General features: G+C 50.9%; 9 protein-coding genes across 11 annotated transcripts; 5 read left to right on the top strand and 4 right to left on the bottom strand.

Annotated features, from left to right (window-relative positions):
- Positions 1-489: 489 nt before the first annotated feature.
- Positions 490-1,439, bottom strand: PV10_05000 (uncharacterized protein; the record flags this gene model as incomplete). The annotated part of the gene is made up of 4 exons (XM_016369599.1): positions 490-579; positions 648-948; positions 1,038-1,334; positions 1,390-1,439. The coding sequence occupies 4 exons, from the start codon at positions 1,437-1,439 to the stop codon at positions 490-492; spliced, it is 738 nt and encodes a 245-aa protein (XP_016225387.1).
- A 4,909-nt stretch (positions 1,440-6,348) lies between these two features.
- Positions 6,349-9,181, bottom strand: PV10_04999 (uncharacterized protein). The gene has a single exon (XM_016369598.1). It carries the CDS (start codon positions 8,111-8,113, stop codon positions 7,016-7,018), a length of 1,098 nt encoding a protein of 365 aa, XP_016225386.1. The 5' UTR covers positions 8,114-9,181; the 3' UTR covers positions 6,349-7,015.
- A 4,353-nt stretch (positions 9,182-13,534) lies between these two features.
- PV10_04998 (uncharacterized protein) lies at positions 13,535-16,441 on the top strand. The gene has a single exon (XM_016369597.1). The coding sequence runs from the start codon at positions 13,848-13,850 to the stop codon at positions 16,398-16,400; it is 2,553 nt and encodes an 850-aa protein (XP_016225385.1). The 5' UTR covers positions 13,535-13,847; the 3' UTR covers positions 16,401-16,441.
- A 371-nt stretch (positions 16,442-16,812) lies between these two features.
- On the top strand, positions 16,813-18,086 carry PV10_04997 (uncharacterized protein; the record flags this gene model as incomplete). Its single annotated transcript, XM_016369596.1, has 3 exons — positions 16,813-17,030; positions 17,109-17,703; positions 17,766-18,086. The coding sequence occupies 3 exons, from the start codon at positions 16,813-16,815 to the stop codon at positions 18,084-18,086; spliced, it is 1,134 nt and encodes a 377-aa protein (XP_016225384.1).
- Positions 18,087-18,271: 185 nt separating this feature from the next.
- PV10_04996 (uncharacterized protein) lies at positions 18,272-19,890 on the top strand (the record flags this gene model as incomplete). Its single annotated transcript, XM_016369595.1, has 6 exons — positions 18,272-18,510; positions 18,561-18,797; positions 18,854-18,975; positions 19,025-19,417; positions 19,469-19,750; positions 19,814-19,890. 6 exons carry the CDS (start codon positions 18,272-18,274, stop codon positions 19,888-19,890), a joined length of 1,350 nt encoding a protein of 449 aa, XP_016225383.1.
- PV10_04995 lies at positions 18,914-21,634 on the bottom strand. 2 transcript variants are annotated; one of them, XM_016369594.1, is made up of 3 exons: positions 21,398-21,634; positions 21,275-21,330; positions 18,914-21,186 (listed from the first exon to the last, which is right to left on the bottom strand). In XM_016369594.1, exons 1-3 carry the CDS (start codon positions 21,530-21,532, stop codon positions 20,415-20,417), a joined length of 963 nt encoding a protein of 320 aa, XP_016225382.1. In that variant the 5' UTR covers positions 21,533-21,634; the 3' UTR covers positions 18,914-20,414. The 2 variants fall into 2 exon arrangements, with proteins under 2 accessions (XP_016225382.1, XP_016225381.1); XM_016369593.1 differs by having other exon boundaries at positions 18,914-21,330.
- A 181-nt stretch (positions 21,635-21,815) lies between these two features.
- On the top strand, positions 21,816-22,915 carry PV10_04994. 2 transcript variants are annotated; one of them, XM_016369592.1, is made up of 3 exons: positions 21,816-21,969; positions 22,079-22,365; positions 22,446-22,915. In XM_016369592.1, the coding sequence occupies exons 1-3, from the start codon at positions 21,967-21,969 to the stop codon at positions 22,468-22,470; spliced, it is 315 nt and encodes a 104-aa protein (XP_016225380.1). In that variant the 5' UTR covers positions 21,816-21,966; the 3' UTR covers positions 22,471-22,915. The 2 variants fall into 2 exon arrangements, with proteins under 2 accessions (XP_016225380.1, XP_016225379.1); XM_016369591.1 differs by having other exon boundaries at positions 22,079-22,915.
- PV10_04993 (uncharacterized protein) lies at positions 22,810-25,103 on the bottom strand. The gene has a single exon (XM_016369590.1). The coding sequence runs from the start codon at positions 25,003-25,005 to the stop codon at positions 22,951-22,953; it is 2,055 nt and encodes a 684-aa protein (XP_016225378.1). The 5' UTR covers positions 25,006-25,103; the 3' UTR covers positions 22,810-22,950.
- A 241-nt stretch (positions 25,104-25,344) lies between these two features.
- On the top strand, positions 25,345-26,636 carry PV10_04992 (uncharacterized protein). The gene is made up of 3 exons (XM_016369589.1): positions 25,345-25,594; positions 25,690-25,935; positions 25,987-26,636. Exons 1-3 carry the CDS (start codon positions 25,534-25,536, stop codon positions 26,196-26,198), a joined length of 519 nt encoding a protein of 172 aa, XP_016225377.1. The 5' UTR covers positions 25,345-25,533; the 3' UTR covers positions 26,199-26,636.
- Positions 26,637-26,669: the final 33 nt, after the last annotated feature.

Below are 26,669 nucleotides of genomic sequence, written 5' to 3'. Positions count from 1 at the left end.
GCGGACAAAGTATTGCCGTACTGTTTGACCGTCATGAAGATGTCGTGAAAGGTCATTGACGGAAATATTGTAGGTTCACAGGCCATGTTCCAAAGCTCTCGTCTAATTGGACAAGATGACTAGGATTTCAATTTTCGCGACAAGGTCAAATGGGGCACGAGAAGATGATAGAGAGACGGAGAGAGAGGGAAGCATGGGTGCAGTTGAGCTGCCAACGCCAAGAGCTCCCTCCTTGCTGATTGCACCTTCCTTGACAAATGAAACATGATATGGTCTTTCCAGTTTGCAACTTCGACACATCCTATCCTGATTAACATCACACAAGACCGTTAAAGGGGACATGGCTGCTGTATTGTGTTGTGGCAGGTTCTGGCTTCTGACATGATGGCCTGGAGAGAAACATGCACAGTGTAATGGGCTCATTGGATGGTGAGTTAGACAGGTGAGGGGTTTCATATTGCAATATATATGCCCGAAATGGGAGATTGTTTACCATTTTTCGATGTAGGGCCGGATATCAATCTCGTTGGTAAAGGTGGTACGTGGTTGAGTATGCAAGTGCCAGTACGAATCGGCAATCTATCACAAGAGGCATCAGTGTCGGACGCTCCAGATCAGGTATATGCTGAAAGATAATGCAGACTTACCGCGTCGGCGGAGATCTTGGCGTCTGGATGGTCAAACTTGTAGTGTTTGGTTCGTTCAATGTCGATGACGCCGTCAATGATGGCATGAGCCACATGAATGCCCTTAGGACCAAATTCCCGGGCCAGAGATTGGTATAGAGCTCTCAGAGCAAACTTGCCAGCGGCAAAAGACGCACAATGTGCGGAACCCTTCAGTCCGGCGGTTGCTGAAGTGAAAATCAAAGTCGGGGGGTGTTCAACCTTGTCGACAGCATCAAGGAGAAGAGGTAGAACGGCTTGAGAGAACAAGAAACCTCCACGGCTAAGATAGATGTCAGTTCTATCGTCTGAGACGCGTCGAGCTAGCTGAAGCTGAGGCTATTGCATGAGCCTTTGGTTGGATATACATACCCATTGGCTTCCCATCCAGACTCAAATTCTTCGGGCGAAAGTTCCAAGAAGGGTTTGCGAATAAAAGAGCCACCGACGTTGAAGATGGCGGCCGCAAGAGGCTCAGTCCCCCGAGCTTTGTTGATGGCGTCAAAGGCAGCCTTGACACTCTGAGCGCTCGAGGCATCCGTACTGACGCCGATGGCCTTGCCGCCGGCATTATTGATCTCTTGGACAAGAGCTTCATAGTTCTCAGGCTTTCTGGCAAGTAGCGCCACCGAGTAGCTTTTGGCGAAGCGGCGAGCAACGCTGGCACCTCTGTTTTATTGTCAGACAAGGCACTGATCGAGAGGGTGAACCAGTCTACACTCACGTGCCAGGTCCAACTCCGATTACGACGGCCCAGGCTTTTTGTGATGCCATATTGATATCGCCAGCTGGTACCTATGGAAGATTCTGGTATTGTGGTAGATGTGACGGTCGGTAGTGGATTCGGGTGTTTCGAATGAGAGATTGTGAGCTGGTAGAGGCGATACTCGTCGTTTTAAATGAGTAGCAGGTCAATATCGATAGTAATCAAGACAACGGCATCGGACCATGTTGTCGACCAGTGGATTGAATAAAGAGAGGAATCGACCTATGATATTACTCAATGAGACATTTGACCCCACAATGAGGTGCTCGCTGGTTACAAATCCATCGATGAGAACCCCAAGATTCATTTGCTCCAAGGCGTGGCATGGCTAATCAAGCACAGGGATGAGGGGAGACCGAGGGGCGAGGGGGGGTCCCTAGGTACCTACCTAGGTACGCGGCTTGGGTACAACCGGAGAGACCTACAGTAAATCGACCGTACAGAATATAGGCATGTCCTCCATTATTGGCCCTGAGACAATTACCCCTCAGTAATATTAAGGTGGGCAATTGTCCCACGCCCAAGATGTTTAGATGAACATTAGTCAGCCTGATCATTATTCAGGTACGCGAGATGAAATCTGCGTATGATCTTTTTTCTCTTTGATAATTTATGGCACAAGTTGAAGGAGGCCGCATGAAGAATGTCCAGGCATATTGTGAGATACAAGGAAGGGACGACTTCATCAAGGCATGTTATGCCGGAGCTTTGTAGATGGTATGTCGAGGATATTGTGGTGGGACAGCCTCGCATAGGTGAAGTGTCAAGATGCTATAGACATCAGGCTGGATCTGTAGGAGGATCATCAAAGGCTGCGGTGATAGTTCTCCTCGGCTGTAGGTTATACAGAGTATCACTTTGTCGATGCTGTATTCAAGTTCTCATGTTCTGATGTTCTGACGGTCTTACATACCATACCTTACGGAAATAACACAATACAGGTACACAGCCTCATGGTCACCAACGGCAGGGAAAAGGCCACCAGGCAGAAGCACGATAGGGTACCTGCAGGAGGGGAGAGAGCGGCAGGAGCAGCGCTTGTTTCAACATATCGACATTAAGGACATGCATGACTGGTAAATGGTGAGTGATGAGTGGTCGGTGATAATTCGATACATATCTGGAGCCCCTTTTTGTGTGCATGGCCAGCCTTGTCCGGTAGCCAACTGTGTGTGAAAGTGTCAAAAGTGTCAACTTTGTGGCGGGGAATGAGATGTTTGTCGCATGCCAAGACACTGATTTCGATGGTGAGAGTTGTGATGATCCAGGCTGAACCACACGGGATGCATGGCTTCCGAACCTGTGAAACTTGAGCATCCTAGTTTTTGAGGCTGAAAAACATCTCTAGCTGATCCTTTGTTGGAAGTCAGAACAAACGCAGGTTGCAGGCCGGTCGCAGGTTCTCAGCTGCAGAGTCACCATGATCCCAGCTGATGGCGGACAAGTCAAAAGGATTACAAGCCGACAACAGGACCTCTGAAAACTACCTAAGTTAGTGGTGCTGCAGTCAATTGACTGGCTGATGCAGGAGAAAAGGGTCTGTCCCTGGTTCAGGGGTACATTTCTAAAGGATGTGCATGTGTTTCATGCTTGCTCTAGATGCATTGGAACCATCGGTTTGACCCTGCAGGATGCCTACAGAGCCTAAGTTAGGGACTGCGAGTGCTGGGCATGCCTGGCGTGCCTGGGTACCTCACTTAGGCAGTGGTCGGCGATCGCTGCAAAATTCCCGGCATGTATCGCTTCCCCGCAAAGCCTGTCGCAGTTTGACTCCAGGGACTCTGGACCTTGTTGGTCGTCCGTTGTTGCTTTATCGGTTATCCGTAGTGGCGTAAGGTTATAACTAAGTCCAGGCACTTGTGGGGGGCGAGGCCCATCTCGGACATCGATTGGACTTCGTCAACCGTCAACCAAAAAGACTCCTTCAGACGTTGCCTATCATTTCCATAGAGTGTACAGACATACACCTATCAATGGATCTGTATATCCATCGTGCCATTTTCGGCGGGTACGATCTAGCCAGTCAGTCTCCTTACAAGCTGAAGCTCACGTTAATTCGACCACACTCTTGACTTTGTACAGTCAAAAACACGGATGTGAGCCAACCATCTCGTAGACTAGAGTGCAATCCTGCGAGTTGGCTCAGTGCCGCAATCACTGACTCGACCAGTACTATATTATAGTGACTGTAGTGTGCCGTCACCAATGGGCGCGTTAGACTTGCCAGACTTGGAACATCACATTTTGTTGGTGGGCACATGAGCATACCAAAGTGCTCGCAATGGTATTACCTGATTGAACAAGCGATCCATACGAAATCAATGGTTCATGCAAGCAGCTGGAAACGGCCTCGCTCCACGCCGCGTTCGTATTTGACGGCGCTTGAAGTGTTGATGTTGCCCAATAGAAACAACGTGACAGAGTATCGCCACCATGCAGTAACTCGGGCTGGAGGCGCTCATCCCGTGTTTGACTTTGGTGAGAACCGGCGAGTGTCAAGTTGTGCGTCCTTTAAGCGAAGAGACGTTCCATTCAACGATACCCTTGGTGAATGGATGAGTGGCTGAATACTATCTGATTTCTGATTTCTGACCTGGGTATGCTTGTGGTCGTAGGGTCATGACTACACCATGAGTCCATGATAATCATTTCTAATGGATTCAATGTTAAGTGTTGGGCAAGTAGTGCGTGGGGAGTCTGTGGTGCGCAATCATGTGTTCAGCTATTCTTAGCTGGTTACACGGCAGCCTTATGTTCTGGGAGAGCGAGCACAGCGATCTTGCCTTGTTCAACATGTTTGTACTCGGTCGTGCGTGCCAAACAGTATCTTACAGTGGTCGATCACTATTGACTGTAACTTTGGGGAACTTTAGGGATGCTGAATACGATGAAGCCGAGGAGAGCGCTATGCCTTCTGACTAGGTAGGTACCTAGTAATAGATGTGTATCTCGGCAGTTAAAGTAAGGTCCCTACCATACTACCTAGGTACCTAGTACTTAAGGTGCCTACTACTACTAGGTAACTTACCTACACTATACCTAGTACCTTGGAGGTAGGCACCTTGCTCTATGCGAGTAAGCGGACTGCTGTTCATGGAGATCCTCCCCTCTCAACGCCAAAACAGGAAATGTTTGTTCTCATGATGTTTGGTGAGTAAGATGCCGAGTCTCGCTAGCTAGGTAGAAGGTGTCATTTTTGGTTTTAGACATACAGGATGACTTCCAGATGACGACTGTTGGAGTGTGAAGGATCTGAATAATCCCTCTGGTTCTTACTTCTGTATGCAACCTTGGACGGACTGATGTTGTGCTTTGGAATCGGGGGTGGCTCCCAAGGCAGGACGCCTATAGGCCACCCGCAACCGCTTCCAAGACTACAACCGAAGTGCTTGCATGTCAACGTGCTGAGAACCCTCGGGCCATGCTTTTTAGGCTCCGGCTGCCCCGAAAATTCCTGAGGATTAGCCAATGATTAACCATTGTGACCATGGTGTGAGTTTTCCTTGTTCAGCCGCTGACGATCTCTATGCACTCGAATAAATAGTGAGATGCAGTTTACGCAGTGGCAATGATGCCTACTCGTGCAAAGAACATCTGTTAGGGTTTCTGTCTTTGTTCTGCCCCTTGTTCTACGCATATGAATCTTCACTAATACCTGCCTAGGTACCTCCCACCACTAGTGTTGCGATCCAGGTGGCAATGTGCGTGATCGTGATCGTGATCGTACAGGAAGACATACAGCCAACAGCATGGCGGCTGAACCACCACATACTGTAGTTGCCACCCCAATAGAATGTAATTTGGATCCAGTCGCCAGAGCCAGAGCCCCAGAAAAGCAATCTGGTAACAAATAAGATCGACATGAGAGGCTTGTAGTTTGTACGCGTCCGCGTATAGTCCATAGCCAGCCACACCAGCCATGCCAGCTGATCGATCATGATATCTAGAGAATGTCTAAGACGACCTGAAATTGACTACTCTGGACGGCCCGAGTCTTTAACGGTCTGTCCAGCTGATTCAAGACCAGCTACTACTTGCTTAGAAACTTCAAAACTTGGAGGGTCGGGTATTCGCACCGAGCCGCCTAGCAAGCTTGCTGCCTACCTACTTTGAAGGTCCATCTCAACTATTACCCAGGTAGATATGGGGGGTAGGCTGACCACCTTTTCTCTGGACCCCAGACCCTTCTACCCTACTACAAACTACTACATATTGCGATTAGAATAGACGCTGGGAGCACAACCAGAGCTGGACCTGATCCTTCGCAAATGCTATACCGTCCTCACTCGGTGCCCGTGAGCATTCTCTGGTCATGGTTGTTCTTTTTCCGTGTCCCACGAGGGCAAAGACCAATCACTTCACAGCCAAGCCCACGAAGCGCCATTGCGGCATGCCATGCAGTCTTTGTCACTCCCTTTCGGTCTATCTCCCGCGCCGCCCCTCACCCACCCCCTCCACCAGCCTCCCAGGTTATAGGTACCTATCTCTAGAACGCATCCACCACCCTCCACAACGCCAGCGTAGTTTGCCAGTAGTACTTGGTGGTCCAAGAGCATTGGTGTCGCTATCACAGTCCGTCGTTTGGTCTACTTTCTGCAACATTTCAAGACTCTTTCAACCGGTCGATGACATGCGCATGACCTCCATTAGTTCAATATAGTTGGTCAACCAAAACGAGCTACACTCAAATGTTGATCATCACACCTCCAGACCATCTACTAAGTGCTGGCAGTGCTCTTCTAGGTTAGGTCTTATTAGTGAATGACGTATGTTCTCTGCACATGCCATATTCAAGGCACAATCAGGTATTGTACTTTGGGCATTGGTTTCAGAACCAAACACAAGCTCGGTGAACAGGGGACGTTAAGCTATGCAGAAGATCTGGTTCTACAACACAAAACCGGCGAGAAAAGAAGGTCAGTTAACACTTCGATAAAACATTAGAGCAAGTAGTAGCTAGCTAGAGTACATGAGTGTCCAAGAAGGAACACATGGGGTATCATCGCTCTGGCGCAAAAATAATCATCTCCAAGCAAATGCAACCCTTTCCCTGCGAAAGAACAAACATCCTGCGCCACCTAGCAATGGTTCAAACAAAGTATGCTGCCCTGGTCGTTGGTATCCGTCCCGTGCACCATCCTGTCATCGTGTGTCGTCGTGCCATATGCAAAACTTTTGGTTTCGTCCATTGATAGCTGAGTCCTCCACAAACCCTTTGAGTTGCTTTTGCCTTCTGCCAGCCGACATAAATCAAAAACTCCCAGGCGCCTTTGATTCCCTGCGCCATGTCCCTTTCCATAACAAAGCCGATTAGTCCCCCAGACCGCGCTAACAAAATCAACAACGATGAGTGACTCATGGTTACTCCTCCATTGATCCAGAGCGGCTGCTGTGTTCTCCCCCCTGAAAACTCGCCGCTCGATCTGTTGGTACAAGAATCCGTCAACGCTGATGCCTAACGTTGAACCTCGCCGGGGACAGAAAGAACTAGTGAGATGGCTAGTGTGGCAAACTTTTTTTGACACAAAGTTTGCCACCCGAGCCGCAATGACTCAATGCTGCTCATTGGTCTGACGGCCCAAAGCTAGGCAGCAGATGGTCTTCGCAACGTGTTCTCGCAATTGACGTCGAAGCGAAGGTTCCAAGTGCGGACAGAATGCATGAACTTTTCCGTCGCCTCAAGGAATCTGTCACGTCCGAATATCGAATCCACGAATTCGGTCCCCGACTTCTTTCCCATCGTCTTGGATCCGTCACGCCGTGCCGCTTTGAGCATGAACTGTTCGCACTTCCTCAAGAGCGATTTGAAGGCCAGCCAGAGACGATCGCCACTTTCGATAAAGTCTTCCACGGTCTCTTGCTTGTCTACGTTGCGGATGCGGCCAACACACTCCTGGGCGCGCTTCATCTTGCCGGCTAGCTTGATTAGAAGTAGCCATAGCTCACCGGCCATATCGGCCATGGGACTTGATGCGCCATGGTGAAAAACCGTCCAATCATAGATCCAACGTCCGAGTGAGTTGGCATCGAAGACACTACCGAGGAGGATGATTGGCTTTTCAGCAGGGTCCCAATTCTTGTATGAGTAGCCGTCAGGGATTCCTGCCCGGATGGCGTCAGCCTCAGTGGCGGGTCGTGAAGCTGCAGCCTTGGGAATAGGAGATGGCTTGGTAGCTGTAGAAGATCGTCGAGGTCTAGTCGGCCTTGATAGTTCATCAATACCCTGTCCCTGTCCATAGTAAAACTTGGTATCAGTACTGTGCTTTTTGCTATGTTTGGTCCAGGATGACTTTGGTTCTCGGACAATATAGGTTGGTTGCGGTTCGGCATAACCAGCATCATCGTTGTAGACGTAGATGGGCTGGTTGTGCCTGCGCGATGAAGAACGGGTATGATATCTGGAGCTAGGAAAGGTTTGGTAGCCCTCTGATCGGCGGGGCTTGCCTGTAGCCTCACTCACATAATCATATCGTGGCGATTCGCGAAATGGTGGGGACGCGCCGGCCGGGGAGTAATAGCCGCCGACACGAGGTGAGGTGTAGCTGGCATTCCGGGTATGCTTCCTCGGTGGGGTGTGATAAGGCGGCGCGTACTGAACGTATTCGTTGCTGGAATACGGCGAAGAATCTCCACCGTAATATCTGGTGTAGTGCGCTGGTGGCACACCATAGTGGTAGCTCATTTTGAAAGCTGTTTGGCTTGGGTCGTAAAGGTGGTAATTCGGGCGTCACTCTCCTCTCCTGCCCCTCGTCCTCAGTAAGGTTCCCCTCGATCTCGGTCTATGCGTGTCGGGTCTGGTGTTTTGTGTCGAGAGAAGAGGGATGTTTGTAGAATGTTGGAGCGGCAGAATATCATAGCGCGAAAATGTCTCTAAATAGGTGGTTGGGAAGGTGACTAATTGAGCCGCAATTGACTCAATTGAGGTCTGATTGTGTAAGGCTTCGAGGTGCAGATTGATGACGCGCAATGTGTCGAAGAGAAGAGAATGCGAACAGACCAGAGGGGTTGGGCTCGCGGTTATAGTGAACCAAGGTCCAGACAATAGGCTCAGCCAAGGGTGAGTCAAGGTAAACGGGGGAGGCACGGTGGCTCCACCAGGTAGGCTAATCTAGGGGTCGAATACCGGATGACTGGCTCCGGTGTGAGACGACTGACGGACCAGCTTGGGGGGTCTTGAGTATTGACTCTGGGCTGGAAAAACGGGGAGGTAAAATGACCCTGTCGCGGAAGAAATAGCTCGTTGATGGTGGAAAGGCTGTGGGAGGGAGTGCCTCTTGACTAATTCAGGCTAGCAAGGAAGACAGTAGAAGGCACTCGGACCGGCGAGGGAGGGCTAGCACTGTGATGGAGTTGGTCCAATAACAATCCCAGAGGATTGAGAGGAATGGCTGGCAAGAGAGATTTGGCGTTGTCGATGGGAGATCAGGGGCATAAGAAGTGCTGATGCCAGAAGAGAGGTCGATGGAGCATGGCGGATTGGGGTTTTCGTTAGGAAGAAGATTAGGCCGGTGGATCTTTCGAAGACGCTGGGAATGGAATTAAGCGAGAGGGAGGCACGGGAGGAAAAGCTGGTCCATGCCAAAGAGATGGATGACAGGGATGGTGTGGAGTAAAAAGTGACAGTGAAAAAGGTGAGGGTGGAAAGGTGGATGTGTGGATGTTGTCTGCGCGTGTCCTGGAAAGACTACCCACACCCTAGACCGAAAGGCTAGAGGCTAGCTTGAATTGTGCAGGAAGGCGGGAGTGCCAGATGGCCACTAGCCACGAATCCTTGATGATGGTGGTGGTGGTGATGGGTCTCTTTGTAGCTTTTGCAACCTGCTCAAGACCTGCGGTGGGTTGCCCAAGTTGGAACCTAAAAGCAAGGGGACCACAACTGTTCTACGGAGTTCGGATGGGGCAAACACTGGCAAGATTTCATCCCTTCTGGTTCCATACCGTAAGATACAGAATTGAGCAAATCTCTACAGACGCACGAGACGGAAGTCCAATGGCCTACCTGCATAGCCATTTTGCAACTTGAATCCATCAACATTCAACGCCAGTCATCTTCATGAAATTGATGTCGATTCATTGATTCATGGGTGCCTAGAATCCATCCAGCAAGTGATGTTCGCCACCGAGACGACAAGTTTGAGAAGAGAGAAAAGATGTGGCGCGAAGAAAAACGAAAGTTGGACTGGAACTGGACTCTGGCATTGGTACGCGTAGGCTTAGGCACCTAGGACCTTGAATGGAGCCTAATCCTAGCTACCAAGGAACCTTACCTTTAGGCGCAAATGGCCCTCGGCCCTTGTTCCGGGGCGGGCGGGGGAAGTTCTAGCACCCAACGAAGCCCACCAGATGATCCCCATCCGAGCCTTGGAGAGTACGTTGACAAATTTCGCACTGCCCTGTTGTCATACATCTAGCCATCGCATTCTCCTTCTACATCATCCTTGGACCCCATCGACAAGAGGACAATAATCCAAGAGAACTACAGATGACAAACGCACGGTGCTGAGCCATCGCGGCCATGTACTCCGGTGGGTGAAAATAAGGGCCATGTCCAGCACCGGCGTGACCCGGTAGCCGTGATCTACGATTTGCAATCAATTGGCTCAGTACCCACGACTCAGCCTCGTCGGCTTTGCTGCTACAAAAAAAGATCGACCACAAGGTCCTCAGGACGCACAAGACTCTTGCCAGACGGGTCTTGTGGTCTCAAGTGCTGGAGCCCCATAGAGGCAAGACGATAATCCCATGAAATGGCTGGCTCATTTCCGGATCTTTGTGACGCACGACACGACGTCCGTCCGTCAGCTGCACTGCATCCAGCTTTGCAGCTGACACGGCGTGGTGGAAGCCGCTTCACCGTCGAAAGGACCAGCTGCACGATGGTAAGGGCAAGTGGGAAATATGATAGGTCCCACAACAGAGGTAACCTGTCGTGCCTGTCAAGTTGTCCCAACGGCGATATGCAGATTCTCTTCCGTTAGCTTGTGGTCACACAGGCTCGAATATTCAGAGTGAGCAACACTGGGCCGGAAGCTGATCATCACAACATGGCTATGCCTCCTGCAGTCCAGCCCAGCACATGACGATGGTTCCAACGTGGTGTTCGTGTATGTCAGGCATGTATTGAGCCATTTCCACAGTTGGTCAGGTAGGTAATATGGCATTGGGTACTGATCAGTGAGTCTCGACATGGCGTGCCTCTGCTTGTGCCGGTTCTTTATCTGGAGCCTGCCTGCCTGACAATTATCACGTTGTTGGCTGGTCCTTCCAGAAATCATGATGCAGCTGCGCTCGCGTTGTGCAGGCAAGCGCGACGAGTCAACGGGTGACAAGTCATCATGTACTGCGTGGCTCTTGGCGGTTTTGGGCATCAGCAACACCTCTTCCGCCAGTCCCAGTCATTGTTGCTTACCGCCAATTATATAATTTACTTTGAGTCTGCAATCATGGATCAACGATGAACTTTCTCCACCTAAAAACAGATTCGATTCTCAAACTAGTCTGCTGAATCCTCTCGACGTGAGGCATGATGGTGAGCGTCATTATGACCATCCAGTCTGCGCTCTTGCCCTAAACACTAATTTGTTTCCAGCCCCAACCCCAACGCCTTGCATCTGTTGAGCTTTCGACTCACTACCTCTAGGATCTTGTTATGATTCGGGAGGATAGTTCAATAATGACTCCATCATCAACTACAAGGCCGAGTACTCCGTAAGTTGGACATGTCATTGACAGAGCCTTGCGCCTTTTAGCTTCGACGGCTTGGGATCGGGTCGTAGCATCCGCTTCCTTAGCGCCTGGTCCGTGGGAACAAGATGGAAATGGCCCAACGACTCACTTTTCCTCCTCCATCGGTACGCAACACGTCGGCATATCGACTGAGACCGCCATGTCATGTCTTCTTCCTCGCCGATTTTGTCCTGCCGAGGCCTCGCAAGATCAGCAAGGATATGTGAGAACCAGCGGGCCTAGTAGTGGCACCAAAGAAGTGAAGTGAACGCATGGTGGGCCTGGGTATCATCCTGGTTTGTTTGCTTGTTGCTCTACCCTCGACATCTTGAGACAAACTAAAATTATTGAACGAGTTCATGGCGATACGGGAAACACAGACTAAGCGCCTTGGGTAGCAACTATTGAGTGTGTCCACGAGTATTCCTACGTACGTGTACAACCAACTGTGGCAGTTGGGTGAACATGAGTCTCATGTCACCAAAAAAACCACTCCCAATCGACCCCAGGCCAGAAAGCTTGAGAGTGATGAGTTGAACCCGACTCAGAAGCCAGAGGCCCTGCAGCCATAGGAATCTCAACGTTTGGACACTTCGCTAGTGTTGATATGCTTCTTCCGACAATGGCGCGGCGAAAAACAAACCAACTTCCGTCACGAATTGAGTTTGTCCTCATTTCTGAACAGCCATAACATTACCATATGGTCCCAGGACCCAAAGAATGGTAATTGGGTTTTGTTTACTCAGCCACTCTCACCTGCGCAAACATACTCCGTACTCCGTATGTTTTGAAATCATCGGTAGTATTACGGAAGAGAGCAAAAAAAGCATATCCGCAAGGCTCTGATCAGACTAGATCCCTGTCAAAACGGAATTGCAGAATCACAAAACCCCGGCGTGTTAATTTCCCCCGCTTTTCCTTGACCACGTTTGCGCATGGGCCAGCAGCCCACCAGAAAGCGATGATTTCGGTCTCTCATGGCTCTCTGTCAACATTGCACTTGTGCAAGGCTCCGAGTCTATGCTCTGCAGCCCCCTACGCAAACAATCCACACTGGTTTGACGATGGTCCATCGTGGTCCTTGCTCCACGAGATCCGACATCCGAAGCCCAGAGAGCCAGAGACTGACAGATGTCACCAAGCTTCGAATGTGCTTGTGGATACAGGGACGAGCATCCCAATTACAGTGACTGCTTGTTGATAGCCTAGCCCATCTTTCTTGGGAAGCCTGTCCAGGTGAGCCAGCATCGTCTTTTGCAGGCGACAATAATGATAATGAAAATGCACCGCTCTTAAAGGCTTGGCCAAGGGACATCAAGCATCAGCTTTACCTATGTGTATCCGGCGTTCCTCGTCAATATTTATCATCATGTGCGCAAAGGCTATGTTACCCTAGCGTAGGGAATCGAAACTCATCCGACTCACACAGTCGACTCTATTCTCCTGAACTCGTACCGTGTCGTGGGTGTACTACAAAGTACTACTTGTTCCATCTCCGTATCGCGTGCCACAAACAAGTTTCCCGCATCCCATTTGTTGTCTCGCACATTCGAGTCCACATACTCAGTAGTAACTGGCCTCTATCCTCTACACTTGGCAACATAATAATTTATCCCACATGTACACCATCTACTGATGCACTCTTTATTGCACCATCTAACATCCACAGTCAAGCCTTGGCTTGCCACTTCTTTGGCTATTGAACCTCCCTGGTCGATATCTCTCGGTCAGTCGCGGAAGCGCAAGTACTGACGTCCCTCCATCTGCCACATCTGCCTACCACAGTAGATAACAAGGTGACAATCGATCGGTGGCTTCCGACCAATCACTCTGCAGTCTTTGTCTCTCCCCGGGCCGTAAAGGGCTTTTGGCAAAGATGCTCAGCCCACCCGAGCGACGATCCCAGTACCCTCGATCACCCATCCAATGGGCTTTCGAATCAATTGCAGTTTTCCCCTGGCACGATCGAGCCACCTTACCTAATAATGACTAGCACGCAGCATGGAAGCTCTCGTTGACCTTCTCTCGAACCCATGAATATGCGTAAAAGGTTTCACCTTCTACCCAGCGTGCCAGTCGTGCCAGTTTATCACCACTGCCCCCCCAAAGCCCCCGCTCCCTCCATGCTCTTAGCATCATTCTGGTGTCGACTTTTCATGTCGATAATCCATGACCAACCCCACTAAACCTCACCTGCCCTGGCCCAACCGAGGTCGAGATAGAGACATGATTCGCAAGATTGCCTTGGTGCCGCCACAACCGTACAGCTCTCTCCCCAAACCTAGAATATTTCCATCTCCACCAGATTTGGCATCACTTGACCTTGTTCCTCTCTTCGCATTATTGCATGCATTTATGTTTCCTTCGCCTATAGATCTCACATTTCTACGCATACGCATAGTCTCTTGGTCAAGCTAGCTGCACCGTTCGGCTGACTGCAGCTCTTTAATACCAATCATGCAACCCAGGTTCGCTAGATGAGGCCGCCATCGATAAGCGTCCTTGCATAGATAGCTTCGCCTCATCGTCCTGATATAACCTTCTCGCCTTCACATCCCACCATCCGCTGTAGCGATCCAGAGGGGTGCGTGTGTGTGACATGCCTCAGATCTCTGGTGCTTGTGGGTGACCTCACCTCTGTCAGTCTCAATCAGCCTGCATTACATCAACCACCAGGCGGTTTCTTCGCCATGTCCTCGTCGGAGGTCACCAGTCCTCAGGCGGTCGTCCCTGCAATCATTCCTACAGTAAGCGAATCCACCGGACCTCGAAAGAGAAGGAAAAGGGCAACTGCTGCTGGCGCCGCCGACGACTGCTTTACATGTGCCACTCACAACCTCCAATGCGACCGCAGACGGCCATTCTGTTCTCAGTGTTTGAACCATGGCCGAGATTGTGCAGGTTATAAAACGCAACTCACATGGGGCAATGGTGTAGCGAGCAGGGGCAAGTTGCGCGGCCTCTCGCTACCCATCGCAGGAACGACCAAACTTGCCCCGCCTCAATCGCCAGAGAGATCGAAGCGTAGGGAGTCGCATGCTTCACCCACCCACCAACGCCAATCGTCCTTACCACACCAAATCCGACTGACGTCTATACAGCCATTCAATAGCCATGGCCTCCCTCAATGCTCCTCGCCGCATAGTCTTGAACCAGTCCTTGTTTCACCTCGTCACCATGTGCCATATCCCAGCGCCTCCTGGTCGACCACAGTGCCACCGGAAACAGCACCGACTCTACCTCGAGCCATTAAGCCAGATCCTATCAACTTGACATACTCAAACCCCACATCCTTTCCTTTGATGTCACCGCCGGAAGGTTTCGCTCTCTCCTGCAGGCCTACATCTAGCAGTGCTTACAATATGTCTGCCATGGTATCACCAGTACCATACTCTACTCCCCCCGAAGACACGCTCCATTTCGGCAGGATGATGAGCCACGGCTCCATGGGTATTCCAACGCGGATTGCATCATTTCCCCTATCTCCTCCACTTGTTCCCCCATACGAGACCTTCTCTCCCATTGTGTTTCACGACAGTGCACAAGCTCATGTACAACCATATCAAGAAGAAGCGACTCATGGTCTGGGCATCAATTACCAGCTTGGTTCTGAACCAAATCTTGTGCCGCACAGTCAAGCGCGGGACGATGTTGTGGCAACGCTCGAAGTGAAGGAAACTGATGATTCGCGTGTGATCGTCGAGGAAGAGTTTCCTGCCACCCTATCGCAACTATCTCGAACTTTCCGCCCCTCGGTGTCCCGTTTGGCAGGAATGGGTGCCATCGGTTCTACGCACCGGATGCAATATCTCATCAATTATTATACCCAGGTGATCTCACCGGTGATAGTGGCATTCGACGGGCCTTCGAATCCTTATAGGACGAGGATTCTGCAGCTCGCCGCCAGTAGTGAGACGTTGCAACATGCCATTGCCGCGCTCGCAGCAAGTAACCTGAGACAGCGGATCGAGAGCGGGGCCTTGTCTCCCGGTAGAACGGCGCCGGCTCGACAGTCATCCATGGCTCATCAGACTTTGACAACAGAAGCTTGGAAGGAATCTGGATTATTGTCCCCGCAGGAGCAGGCCAGAGAAGAGTCATTTCACAAAAGATTCGCGATCAGCTCTCTGAACAAGCAACTTTCCGATCCTCTCCTTCGCATGGACGATTCCATTCTGGCCACTCTGTTAATGCTGTGCCTTTTCCACATTTGTGATTCTGGGGTCGCCAAATTCCAAACACAATTCACTGGTGTCAAGAAGCTTCTCAGTCTGCGCAAAGCCGACCCGAGGTGGGATTCAGAGAGCACGCTGTGGATCACCAGAATGTTCACATGGTTCGATGCCATGACTGCCACGGTCAATGACCGCGAAGGACAATTGTGCGGTCCCTATATGGACCTGACGACTTTGTCCCAGGAGGAGTGGGCATTGGAGAATCTAGCCGGGTGTGACGGCCAACTCTTTCAGATCTTTTCCAGACTCGGCCGCCTTAATGTGCTGAGTCAAGGCAACTCCGTCATGGAAGCACCCACCATTGTCTCCAAACCAATGCCGCAGCAACAATCAGGTGTTCAATTCGGATTCAACATGGAACACGACTACAGCAACTTCGACGGCAATGGTTGGATACGGTTTGTTGAAGATGAGGTCGTCTTCTCCAGCAAGACTGCCGACGACGGGAGGCATATACAATTTTGGCGCGAATGGCGCGAAATTAGACATGCTCTACAGCTGTGGGAGCTTGATCCCCGAATGATCGACGGGACCAGCTCTCAATCGCCATCTCTCACCGTGGAGCAGCGGTATGACCTCGCCAACATCTCCGAGTCATTTCGCTGCTCCGCGCTGCTGTACACAGAGCGACTTGCCAACCCGACTGTACCCAGCACAGCCCCGTGCATCCGTGTCTGGGTCCAGCGGTGTCTGCACTACATCAAAGCAGTTAAATCAGATGTGTATCTTTTATGGCCACTCTTCATCGTGGGAAGTGAATGCGTCGACACCGAAGACCGTCGTGTAATCCGCGAACGGTGTTTAGACATTCAGAAGGACAGTGGATTTATGAATAACAAAAGTTGTTTAGAGCTCTTGGAGAAAGTGTGGAGGAAATTCGACGAAGAACAAGACAGGAGAAGTCATGAAACGGGCCAGGAAGATGCCTTAGATGCCTTGGAGTCTGGTTTCAGATTTTCGAGGATCATGAAGGCCGAGAATAACGAAGGCGAGTATATAGTCGTATGATTGAGCGACAGCCTCGGTAATTAGCGCATGAAACACATACGATCCACAAAATATAGCTATGCAGAATTCGATATTAATCTGCGTGCGATATCTGGGTAGTGCAGCTAAGTAGTGCAACTGGTCACTTCGAGTATCAACAGTATGACGCATTGGTAGCGGGAGCGGAGGACAGAATCTCTGTTTTCTCATTGGCGGAACTCGACCTGTAAAGGCGGGCAACATTTCTGAGGTTTATGGACACTCACTTTTCCTCACCTCTTTTTACCATTTTTATGGGAAGACTTGCGGGTGTCACTTCGAGCAGCGTTGGACTGTCCCAGTCAGGAACCTCAACATTGTCGTTCGATCGGTGTCGCCGCTCCCTGGGAACCATTTCTACTCCACCCTCCACTTAGGGAACACATCGTCCGCCATGTCAACGCCTGAAGAAGCCCCCTCGAGGTCGTCAACTCCACGAGGGTTCACTGCCCCAACCGCAACGACAGAAGACCTTCTCAAGTCACAAACAGTAGGACTTGTCAACCTCGCCGACTTCCGCAAACGACGCGCCGATGTCTTAGAACAGAAAGAGAAAGAGGCTCGTGATGGCTCGAGCGGACTTCGCACCCCGGATGTGGAAGATAGTGATGGGTGAGTTCGCAGTCTCATGTAGGCGCTGGCAAAACCGGCCACTCAGAGTTGGTCCTCGAGCTAATGTGAAAGGTACAGTGCGCTGAACACAACCAGTGGCCAACGACCGAAAAAGAAGAAAAAGAAGGCGGCTAAGGGCTTACTGTCCTTTGGAGGTGATGAAGAGGACGAGGACGGCGACAACGCTGGAAACACCAAAATCAGCTCACGGCCGACCTCTGCTAGTGGTCTACGTGCCTCCACCGAGCCGCACCTAGATTCGTCAGAGGACACCATACCTCGAAGAAAGTTAACACCCAACCCGAACTCGTCACTACCCGCCCCTCGAGCCTTGACCAAAGCTGCTCGGACGGCTGAAGCCCTTGCACGCGACAAACTGAGGAAAGAGTTCCTGGAGATTCAAGAGGTGGTCAAAGAAACGGAGATTTCCATCCCGTTTGTCTTCTATGATGGCGCCAACATTCCTGGCGGACGAGTCAAAGTGCGCAAAGGAGATCACATCTGGCTATTCCTGGAAAGATGTCGAAAGGTTGGCGCTGAGCTGGGCGTCGCTGGTTCTGGTTCTGGAGGTGGAGGATCCAGTTTCAAAAGCAAAGAGGACAGCAAGAAGCAGTGGGCTCGTGTCGGAGTCGATGATCTCATGTGCGTCAGAGGTCAGGTCATTGTGCCTCATGTGAGTTGTTGTTCTCTTGTTCTCTCTGGAGGCAAATATGGAATGCTAATGACAAAGGTTAGCACTACGAGTTCTACTACTTCATTGCCAACAGAATCCCTGATCCAGCGCGGGAAGGCCGGCTCTTGTTCGAGTACTCTGGCACTGCTTCTGCCAGAAGCCAGACTTCGGAGACTAACTTGCTCCGGGTGCCTGGACAGGATGATCTAGAGGGCTATAATGATGACCCAGCATTGACCAAAGTGGTGGACCGGCGATGGTATGAAAAGAATAAACACATTTACCCAGCAAGCGTTTGGAAAGAATTCAAGGTGGGCAAAGAATTCGAAGAATTGGCAAAGGGACGGAGGGATGCTCAGGGCAATGCTTTTTTCTTCAGTTGAATGAAGTCTAGAAGTCCAGACGAGCCTTGGTGATTATGCTATGCTATAGGGCTGAGATGGTGACGATATGCCGTTGCCCCATTGCTTTGCAAGTATGAGACTAAGAGGTTCAGATCCCGTTCAAGGACGAGGACAAGCACGCGCTTTTCAGATCAACGCTGTGTCGCTCTTGCCTTTTCAAGACGATGCACATAAGACCGCGTTGGCTTCTTTGGACGCTGCGGGTTTCCGTCACCCACACAATATCCTCGGTATCAACTGTTCCCTGGTCCTTTTCATGTTTACCATCAGTCTGTCACCTCTGGCCATCAAGTCTACCCTGCATTGCTGTTGACAAAATGGATCAACATCTCAGATGCAACAATCAAAAAGGTGGCTATTGCCGCGCTGAACTTACCCACACGGCAGTAGTGACAACTTGCTCGCATGTCCATCTCCTCTTCCCCCTTCAGGCTGCCCTCTGACCGTTCACAGTCATATCTTCTGTCTCGACTGCTCAAAAAAGGTTGGCTTAGCCGATGCTACTGCCGAGCAACGTACCTGCCCAGTCTGCATGACTGCACTACCTCACAACGATGATGCCATCCAAACTTTCCTCAGTCCTTCAGAAGAATACAAGACCAGTATCCTCAGTGGGCTGGATCCAACTACCATCATGGAGTGTGCATCGAGGGCTTTGTCTTTCTGGACATATCAGACCACACAAGAGATGTGAGCCATGCCCTTTTGATCTCTTCAGAGCCTTTCACTAACACAATCGTTTGCAGTGCTTATCAGCATCATGTCACGAAGAATCTGACTGAGAGATATTCCCACCTCAACAACGCCCTGGATAAAACCGTTCACGATGCCAACGCAGAGATTCATGGCCTACAAACGCAAGTTTCAGGTAACCATGTCCCGTCAAGTCGCTCTTTAAGTCTACTGATCTGTCTCAGATCTCAACGTCGACCTCAAAGCTGCTGAGCAAAAGTATGTAGAAGTGGTCGACCTATACCGCGATAAGAGCAGGAAATTGGCACAATCACAGAAGCTATACGACACCCTCAAGAAGAAATTTCAGGCCAAGGAAATGGAGACAGCTGCGTCTGTTGATGTCAACGATACTCTCAAAAACATTGACGCTGAGAGACGACCACCGCATTCAAATAACGTGACCGACGTGCCGCTGAATCATAATCATCGGAATGATTGCGACCGCAGGAGCTTGCCAGGCCCGTTTCCAGGTCCCGTTGAACAACTCCATTCCCATCAGAAATCTGGAAGCAGTGTCTTAGGCCGTGAAAATGTGGGCTTACAACCATCGAATAGATCAAAGCAAAATAGACTCCGTGAGTTGTCTCCCTGAGAATATTAGGATCTATCCTCACGCCGACGTATAGCAAGACTGGACACCGGGACTACCCCAGGACATCGTCTGAGTTTACCCGGTACTGCTACCACTGCAGCGAATCGATCTCAGGTTCCTCCTGCGACTACCCATGCTCAATTGCAAATGGCACATGGTGTTGCTAGTGCACAACGTCGCCCTTCGATCCCAGCACACCGAAACAAGCCATCCCCTTCCTCAAGAGTTCCAGGTGGTGTTATTTCGGGAATTAAATTCGGCGACGGAGGACGACCGCCGGCTATAGATCCGCCAACGAGGTTTGATCAATATCGTGGTCGGTCTAGTTTGCCAAACCCATGATTGTTGACCCTCGACTATCATTCCTGACGAATTTTAGCACCTCAATTCCGAGTTCCAGCCCATCCTCATTACCAGTACAATCGCCATGCTCCAACGCCAGCATCCTATCGATGACTTACACCATTTCCTCTGGTCAACCCTCCTCAATGCCATTGGCGCAAATCCAGAATACGCGTTCCATGATGCTTCGAGACAAAACTAGGGGAAGTGAAATTCTCCAGAGTAAGGCTCCACAAGCTGAGCTAGAAACATGGAACAAGCTCCAGTTGCACAGGCTTCATAGGGAACAGCAGGACTCTGTAATCGACCTGATCTCCCTGAGGTTGGAAGCAAACAGCAGGTGCATTTCATCTCCTCCATACGTGAATATGTTGAGACTGTTCGTGCAATATCCGTCCTTCTCTCATGCTGGGACTGTTGGAGGATATGGCATAGCTAGTGTCAAAGAATTGTAGGCGTCTCCGCTGGTTAGCTTTGGCGAGAGTGTTGGTAAGATAGTAGGCGTTTGATTGATAGCCTAGGCGGCACCAGGCCGCTAGTTAAAGAGCCTTTTCACTGCACAATAGCCACGGACTCATGATGAATTCCGCTGGCCTGAGGGATCGTCAAGAGTCTCGGGCGAAATTGGTATGCCGGTGCTACCAATTTCCTCTTCTTCCCTTCCCTCTGCCGCGTCCACCACCGCCACCGAAACCACCGCCGTCAAACCCACCACCTCCAGACCCAGAGAAGCCAGCAGAAGGTCCAGTCGGAGGCTGATTCTGGCCCATCATTCCAGCACCCCCTCCGGTCATAAACTGCATGAAATGAGTGGGATCCATGGTCGAAGGGTCCAAGCCTTGAGACGACATGGCAGCGAACATCTGCTGCATTTGGGCCTCGTTGGGCATGGCCATTTGCGACATATCACCGGCAGCACCGCCGGGCATTCCTGGCATACCTGGCATACCTGGCATACCGCCCCCAGTGGGGATTCCCTCTACAAAGGCCTTCATCTGTTCAGCTTGTTGATTAATCTCCTTGATTTCCTTGGGCATATTTTCTTGCTTGAGGCAGTACGACGCCCACGTGAACTCATCAAATCCGTAGTTGAAATAATCCGTGATATCAGCGCCAGGTTTCCGCCACGGCTTGGATGACTCGGTAGGGAAATCGGTGTCGAAGTCGGTCGATAGGATGGGCTTGCCCGTCGTCGGGTGGACCGGGTTTCCATTCACGTCGAGCTTCGAGGTGTGTCGCGCTGGGTAATCGGTGCCAGGCCGATCGTTGGGTTGCGACGAAACCGCGCGTGCGTCTCGAGGTGTGCCTGGTTTTAGAGATGGTTGAGGTGTAGAGGATAATTTGGAAATGTCTGCTGTTGCTACTGTTGCTGATGCTCCTGGTCCTGATGTTGTTGATCGCTTTGACTGACTAGAGATTATATGACAGTCAAAAACACTGAGACGGGCAGGCGCAGGCGAGGTGCAGGGTATTAAAGGGAGGGGGGAGGATAACTTACGATCCTGGCTCTGGTTTGATTTCTTCTTTGGCGTCGATGATAAAGTCGACATCGTCCTGTACTTTTTGTTAGGAGAAAAAAAATTAAAGGAAGCATGGTATCTGCAAGTGGAGTGTATAGTACATCACTATCTTCCTCGATCTCCTCACCCTCTTCCTCCCCATCTTCTGGCTCCTCCATCTTGACCTCATTGGCTGTTTTTCGGCCATTTGCACCTTCATATTGAGGGTAGATATCGTCATCATCGGAGTCCATCATCTTTGCGCTAGGGAGTGGTGATGCTTTGTACGGGAGAGGAGCAAATGGGAGGGACCTGGGAATGTTGTTGGAATACTTGGGGCAAGCAAGGAAGAACACTGGAGGAGCCTGTAAGAATAATCGCGGGGAGCGAAACGAGGCTGGAAGCACCACAGCCTTGTCCAGTCTCGGGGGGGGAGCATGCAAAGTTCCAATCTGGAAACTTTGGCGAAACGGATGGTTCGAGAAAAAAAAGTTGCCCGAAAGGGAAGCAACGGCAGGAGCCCCGACAGAAGAAGCCCAGAGCGCTCTTGCCCATCTGTTTACGACTAGCAAGTGGTACTTTCTTGCTTCAATTCTCTCAATCAACCACCATCCTCACTTGCCTTCGAGTTTGAAATCCACACTTTCGCTTCTTCTTTGATCTCCGTCTCGACCTCGTCAACTTTATCACAATGGTAAGCATTCCACATCTTGTGGAAGCCTCGGTCTGGCGCAATTCTCTCAGACCAATTCGATCAATTCTGTATGATTCTCATGTCGCTAACGACTTTTCTCGCGCCTTAGTCGACCGCCCTCAAGTCCATCAAGTCTCTGGTGCCCCTCCTCGATCGAGTTCTGGTGCAACGAGTCAAGGCCGAAGCTCGCACCGCCGGTGGTATCTTGCTTCCCGAATCGAGTGTCAAGGAACTCAACGAGGCCAAAGTTCTGGCCGTCGGACCCGGCGCCTTTGACAAGGATGGCAAGCGCATCGTCATGAGCGTTCAGGCTGGTGACAAGGTCCTCATCCCTCAATATGGTGGAAGCCCCGTCAAGGTTGGCGAGGAAGAATATCACCTTTTCAGAGATGCCGAGTATGTCCCTATCGCTACTTGCTTTGTTGCTTGACTTTTTGGGCTTGTGTCAGCCAGCTAACCTGCGGTGCACCTTCAAGGCTCCTCGCCAAAATCCAGGAGTAGATTCCATGTCGTCTCTTGAGTCGCCTCACCAGGCCCCGATTAGTCGATGTGTTGTAGCTCCGGATCCATCCTATTTGCACCATCGCGAGACCATCGCTGCTCCACCGAACCCCGACACCGACCTTGGGGCCATGCATACACCCATGTACACCATGTAACATCACCAAAACCAGATTTCGAATGAGGTTGCCCGCAAGGATTTGACAGTCTCGAGATTTGGACGCAGATGGAAGCACAATAATCAACCCTTAGCATACTATATCTCATGGAGCAGAAGAAAAATGGACAAAGAATCAAAGCGGCTGTTGAAGCACCATCTTGGGAGAGTGCAGAGTCTGTGTTTTGTTCTTGCATATACCATGCACGCTACCATTCGGTCCATGTGTACCTAAGTAGCTCCTATATTCTGCAAAAGAAAGCCCCCAATACAAGTCATCTCCGCTCAGCCATCCTTTTCATTTTCCCCTCTAGCATAACCCTTTACTGAGTCTCCTTCGTTCTGACTCGACTCTTGGAGCGACTCGCGCTTCGAGTCCCACTGGCCTGCCTGGGCGCGGGGACCTCTTTAGCCTCCAAACCCCTTCCAATGACCTCCCTGAAATCCAGGCCTACGTCACCCAGCATCTCAGTCTCATGACTCCAGACAACATCCATACATTCGCGCCACAATTTGCCACGGGTATCCACAGCGCTCAACTGGCGGGTCAAGAGTGTATTGAAGGTCTCGAGATGGTCATTGGACCATTTGATGCATGCGCTGGTGGTGGACGAGGGGAACGAAGCTTGATAGATGAGAACAGTGTTCTTGACGATGTTGAAGTAGACGTATGAGATGGAAAAGACGTAGCGGTGAAGGTCGCCTTCGAAGACACACTGGCGGGCACGCTTGGTCAGGGTCTCGCTGCGGGCTTGCAGGTACGTTTCTCGGGCCCGATCTTCATAACCCAGTCGGATCAGGTAGTCGGCCGTGCGTTTAGTCGCCTCCATGTAAGAGGGTGTCTCGACCAGTTCGCGGCAGAGTGTGGTCGCGAGCTTGGCCGCCCGTTCGTCCACCTTGACTGCGATGAGTTCCTGGGCGATCGAGTTGTTCTTCAAGCCTCGTGCCACGGTCCGCAACTTCTCAACCTTTTCAACCGCCGAATCAAATTGCTGGAGAGCAATCTCAATGTCCAGATCGTCGATCTGCGTCTCAATCCAACGGAAGTTCTGCTGTTTTCCATCCACCTCGATCAAAATGTCTGGTTTGTCCCTCGCGGAATTGAGGCTTTGGATGATCTCTTTCTGGCCAGCTGAGGCGGGATCTCGGCTCGCAAAGTAATTGAGGCTCTCGCCGGCGGGCTTGCTCTGCTCCTCATTCGTTTTAGTCGCCTTTCGAATTTCCTCCGACGCTTTACGAAGGGCCATTAAGAGTCCGTTCTTAGCCTTCTCATCGCGCTTCTCGTGTCGGTAGGTCAGAGCTCGTGATCCGGATCGAATCGACAGGGCGGATGCGACGGCCTTTTCCTCGGCCGCGCTAGCCGTTCCTGGTGCGATGCTGGCGGCCATGTCGATGATCTCGATGTCTTGGAGTGGCCAGCACTCCTCAGCGACCAGCTTGGTCGGGGCTGGGCCTTGCTGTGGTGCATTCGGGTCCACTCGTTTTCGTTTCTTAGACGCTACCAAGAGATGATCGTTCAGGAGAACTATATGCACAGGACGTTTGGGTTTCCACGTGGCACTGTCGAGCTCTATCCAGTTCCCGGTTTCAGCGACAATGTGGCGGCCGGGTGCTGTGGGCAAAAACTTCTGTGACTTTTCCACGTTCTTCCATAGAGTCTGCAGTTGAATATTCCACATTTGCTCCAGATTTGCGACCGATGTTCGATTAGGGTTCCGTCGAGCTTGGGATATGCCGTTGGCAACGGGGGATGTGGTGGTGGGAGTACTGGTGATTGTTGAGTTTCCTTGACCTAAGGTATCGGTGAGATCTGACATGAGGTTCTGCAGCACGGACATCTCGGTCTTGAGCTTTTCGGCTTCTTTGCTGATCCTGATGAACTGGGTTCTGTTCTGATAGACACTTCGTTGTAGGTCGGCCGAGTTCCCATTCTTCAATCGCTGTAATCCTGCTTGATATTCTTGAATGTCCTGCTCCGAGGCATTTGACAACAATTCTGTCACATAGCGCTCATGTTGGAGGTTGGGGTCTTTGAAGATCTCGCTATCAACCAGTAACGGTCTCGAAGACGAGGCGGGACCTGGTCGACGAGGCGAACCACCACCAGAACGTCGTTTGATCGCACCCGGGAGAGTAGGAACCGGAGGTGCCCCTGCATTACTGAAATCAGGAAGTTGGTTATATCGCGTCGAATACCGGCGTTTGACTAGATCAGAGGTTTCGGTGGGCGCATTTCGTTCTCGAGGGACGGCAAGAGTGCCAGGCTTGCTCTGCTGTGGTGCCGATCGATTTATGCCTGGACCAGACGGATTCTGAGGGGCGCTGATGACCGGGCGGTCCTTCCGTTTCTTTCTCAGGGTTAGGCCTCTAGTGTCCATCCTGAGATCGCCAGCTGGGCCTGAAACAAGTCAGACCGTGCAGGATGAGTGGCACACTGATAATGACTGTGATCTTTGAAGTTCAAGCAAGACAGGAGTGACGCGGTGCAGGTGAGACGTCCGCGTCCTAGGGACTAATGCTTCTCGGGAGCTCAGGGGAAGTGTAAGAGTCCGGTGAAGTAGGAATACCACTACACGCAAGGCTCGACAAGGTGGCTGATGTGACTTGATGTGGTGTTGGTGGCTGACCAGATGTGGCTTAGGCATGTACCAAAGCTGCCGCCCCCAAGTTGCATCTTGTGCCCCGATCGGCTCGACTCTGGGAAATTTCATGAGCTGCTACATCATTGCCTCTACCTTTTTCCAACCACATCACAGTTACACAGATTAATCCTGCACCATCATTCTGCAGTGATATTCAGACCCTTTCTGGGCAGAGGGTTTCAATTGGCATTCTACGAGTCCCCCGAAAATTACAAGTCTTTTGCGGACCAGCCCTGTTGTCAAGACTGACAACTTTCCACCATCATGGTGCAGACATCTACCATCGTCACGATATCTGTCGGGACCGTTTTGACCGGCGTAATTGGTATGTGTCGAACCCTGGGCGCTTTTGGGTCTTGTCTACAGCCATCGGCATTCCTACTTTCGTCGTCTTTATGGTCGAGTCTAACGAACCTTCAGCATACGCGGCCTACTTTGATTACAAGCGGAGAAACGATGTTAACTTCCGGAAAGCCCTAAAGAGAGAGTCGAAACGACAGGCCAGAGTTGCTAGGGAAGAAGCCGAGATTCAAGGCAAACAGCAAAGGGAAGAAATAAAGAATGCTGTGCAGGAAGCTATCGAGGAAGGCTTTCCCACTGATATTGAGGAGAGGGAAGCTTTCTTCATGCAACAAATAGCACAGGGCGAGACACTCGCAGGTGATGGTATGTGTCAACCTGCTGCAAATATGCACCAGATCCGCTGACCAGCTACAGGCTCCGACCCCGTTGCCGCGGCTCTTTGCTTTTACAAAGGACTCAAGGTCTACCCTGAACCATCCTCATTGATTGGAATCTATGACAACACCGTGCCAAAGGAGATTCTGGAGATTCTCGCCCAGATGGTGGCCCAGGATAAGAGCTTGAAGGTTGGATCGTTTGGTGCTGGACGTGAAGGATCGCCATCAGACGGACCTGGCGTCGAGTAGGGGCCGATCGACTTACAGTCACTACGAATGGCCGACCAGCATCAAGACCGACTCCTCTATGGCTGATGATGACCGAGAACCAAGTGTATCAACAGATGGTCGGAGGAGTGAATTGTACATGGGGAATCGGCAGGTAATCGACGAGGGTAGGATATGTCCACAGGGCAGAAAACGTCCACATCCTCATGAATCTCGCCTCTTGTGTACGACTGTTGTATATCAGCGCTGCGTGGAGGCGCATTTGATTGATCATCCTGAGAGTATGCATGGTCTATGGACGCCTTGAAAATACTCATTCAAAGGGTGGCGCCATACGCCCTTCTTGAGATCGACATGGCCCCTTTACATTCAAAAATGACCACAGTTTTTCTTGTAGATGGTGAGAGTATCTTTGATCATGGTTGATCGTTGGTTGTCATGAACTACATTTTCCACTCCCAAGCAACCGGCCCGGGTCCTTACCTCTTCCCG

This window comes from Exophiala mesophila, assembly GCF_000836275.1.
Source record: "Exophiala mesophila strain CBS 40295 unplaced genomic scaffold supercont1.3, whole genome shotgun sequence".
Lineage (NCBI taxonomy): Eukaryota > Fungi > Ascomycota > Eurotiomycetes > Chaetothyriales > Herpotrichiellaceae > Exophiala > Exophiala mesophila.
This window is presented reverse-complemented; position numbering and strand designations above follow the sequence as displayed.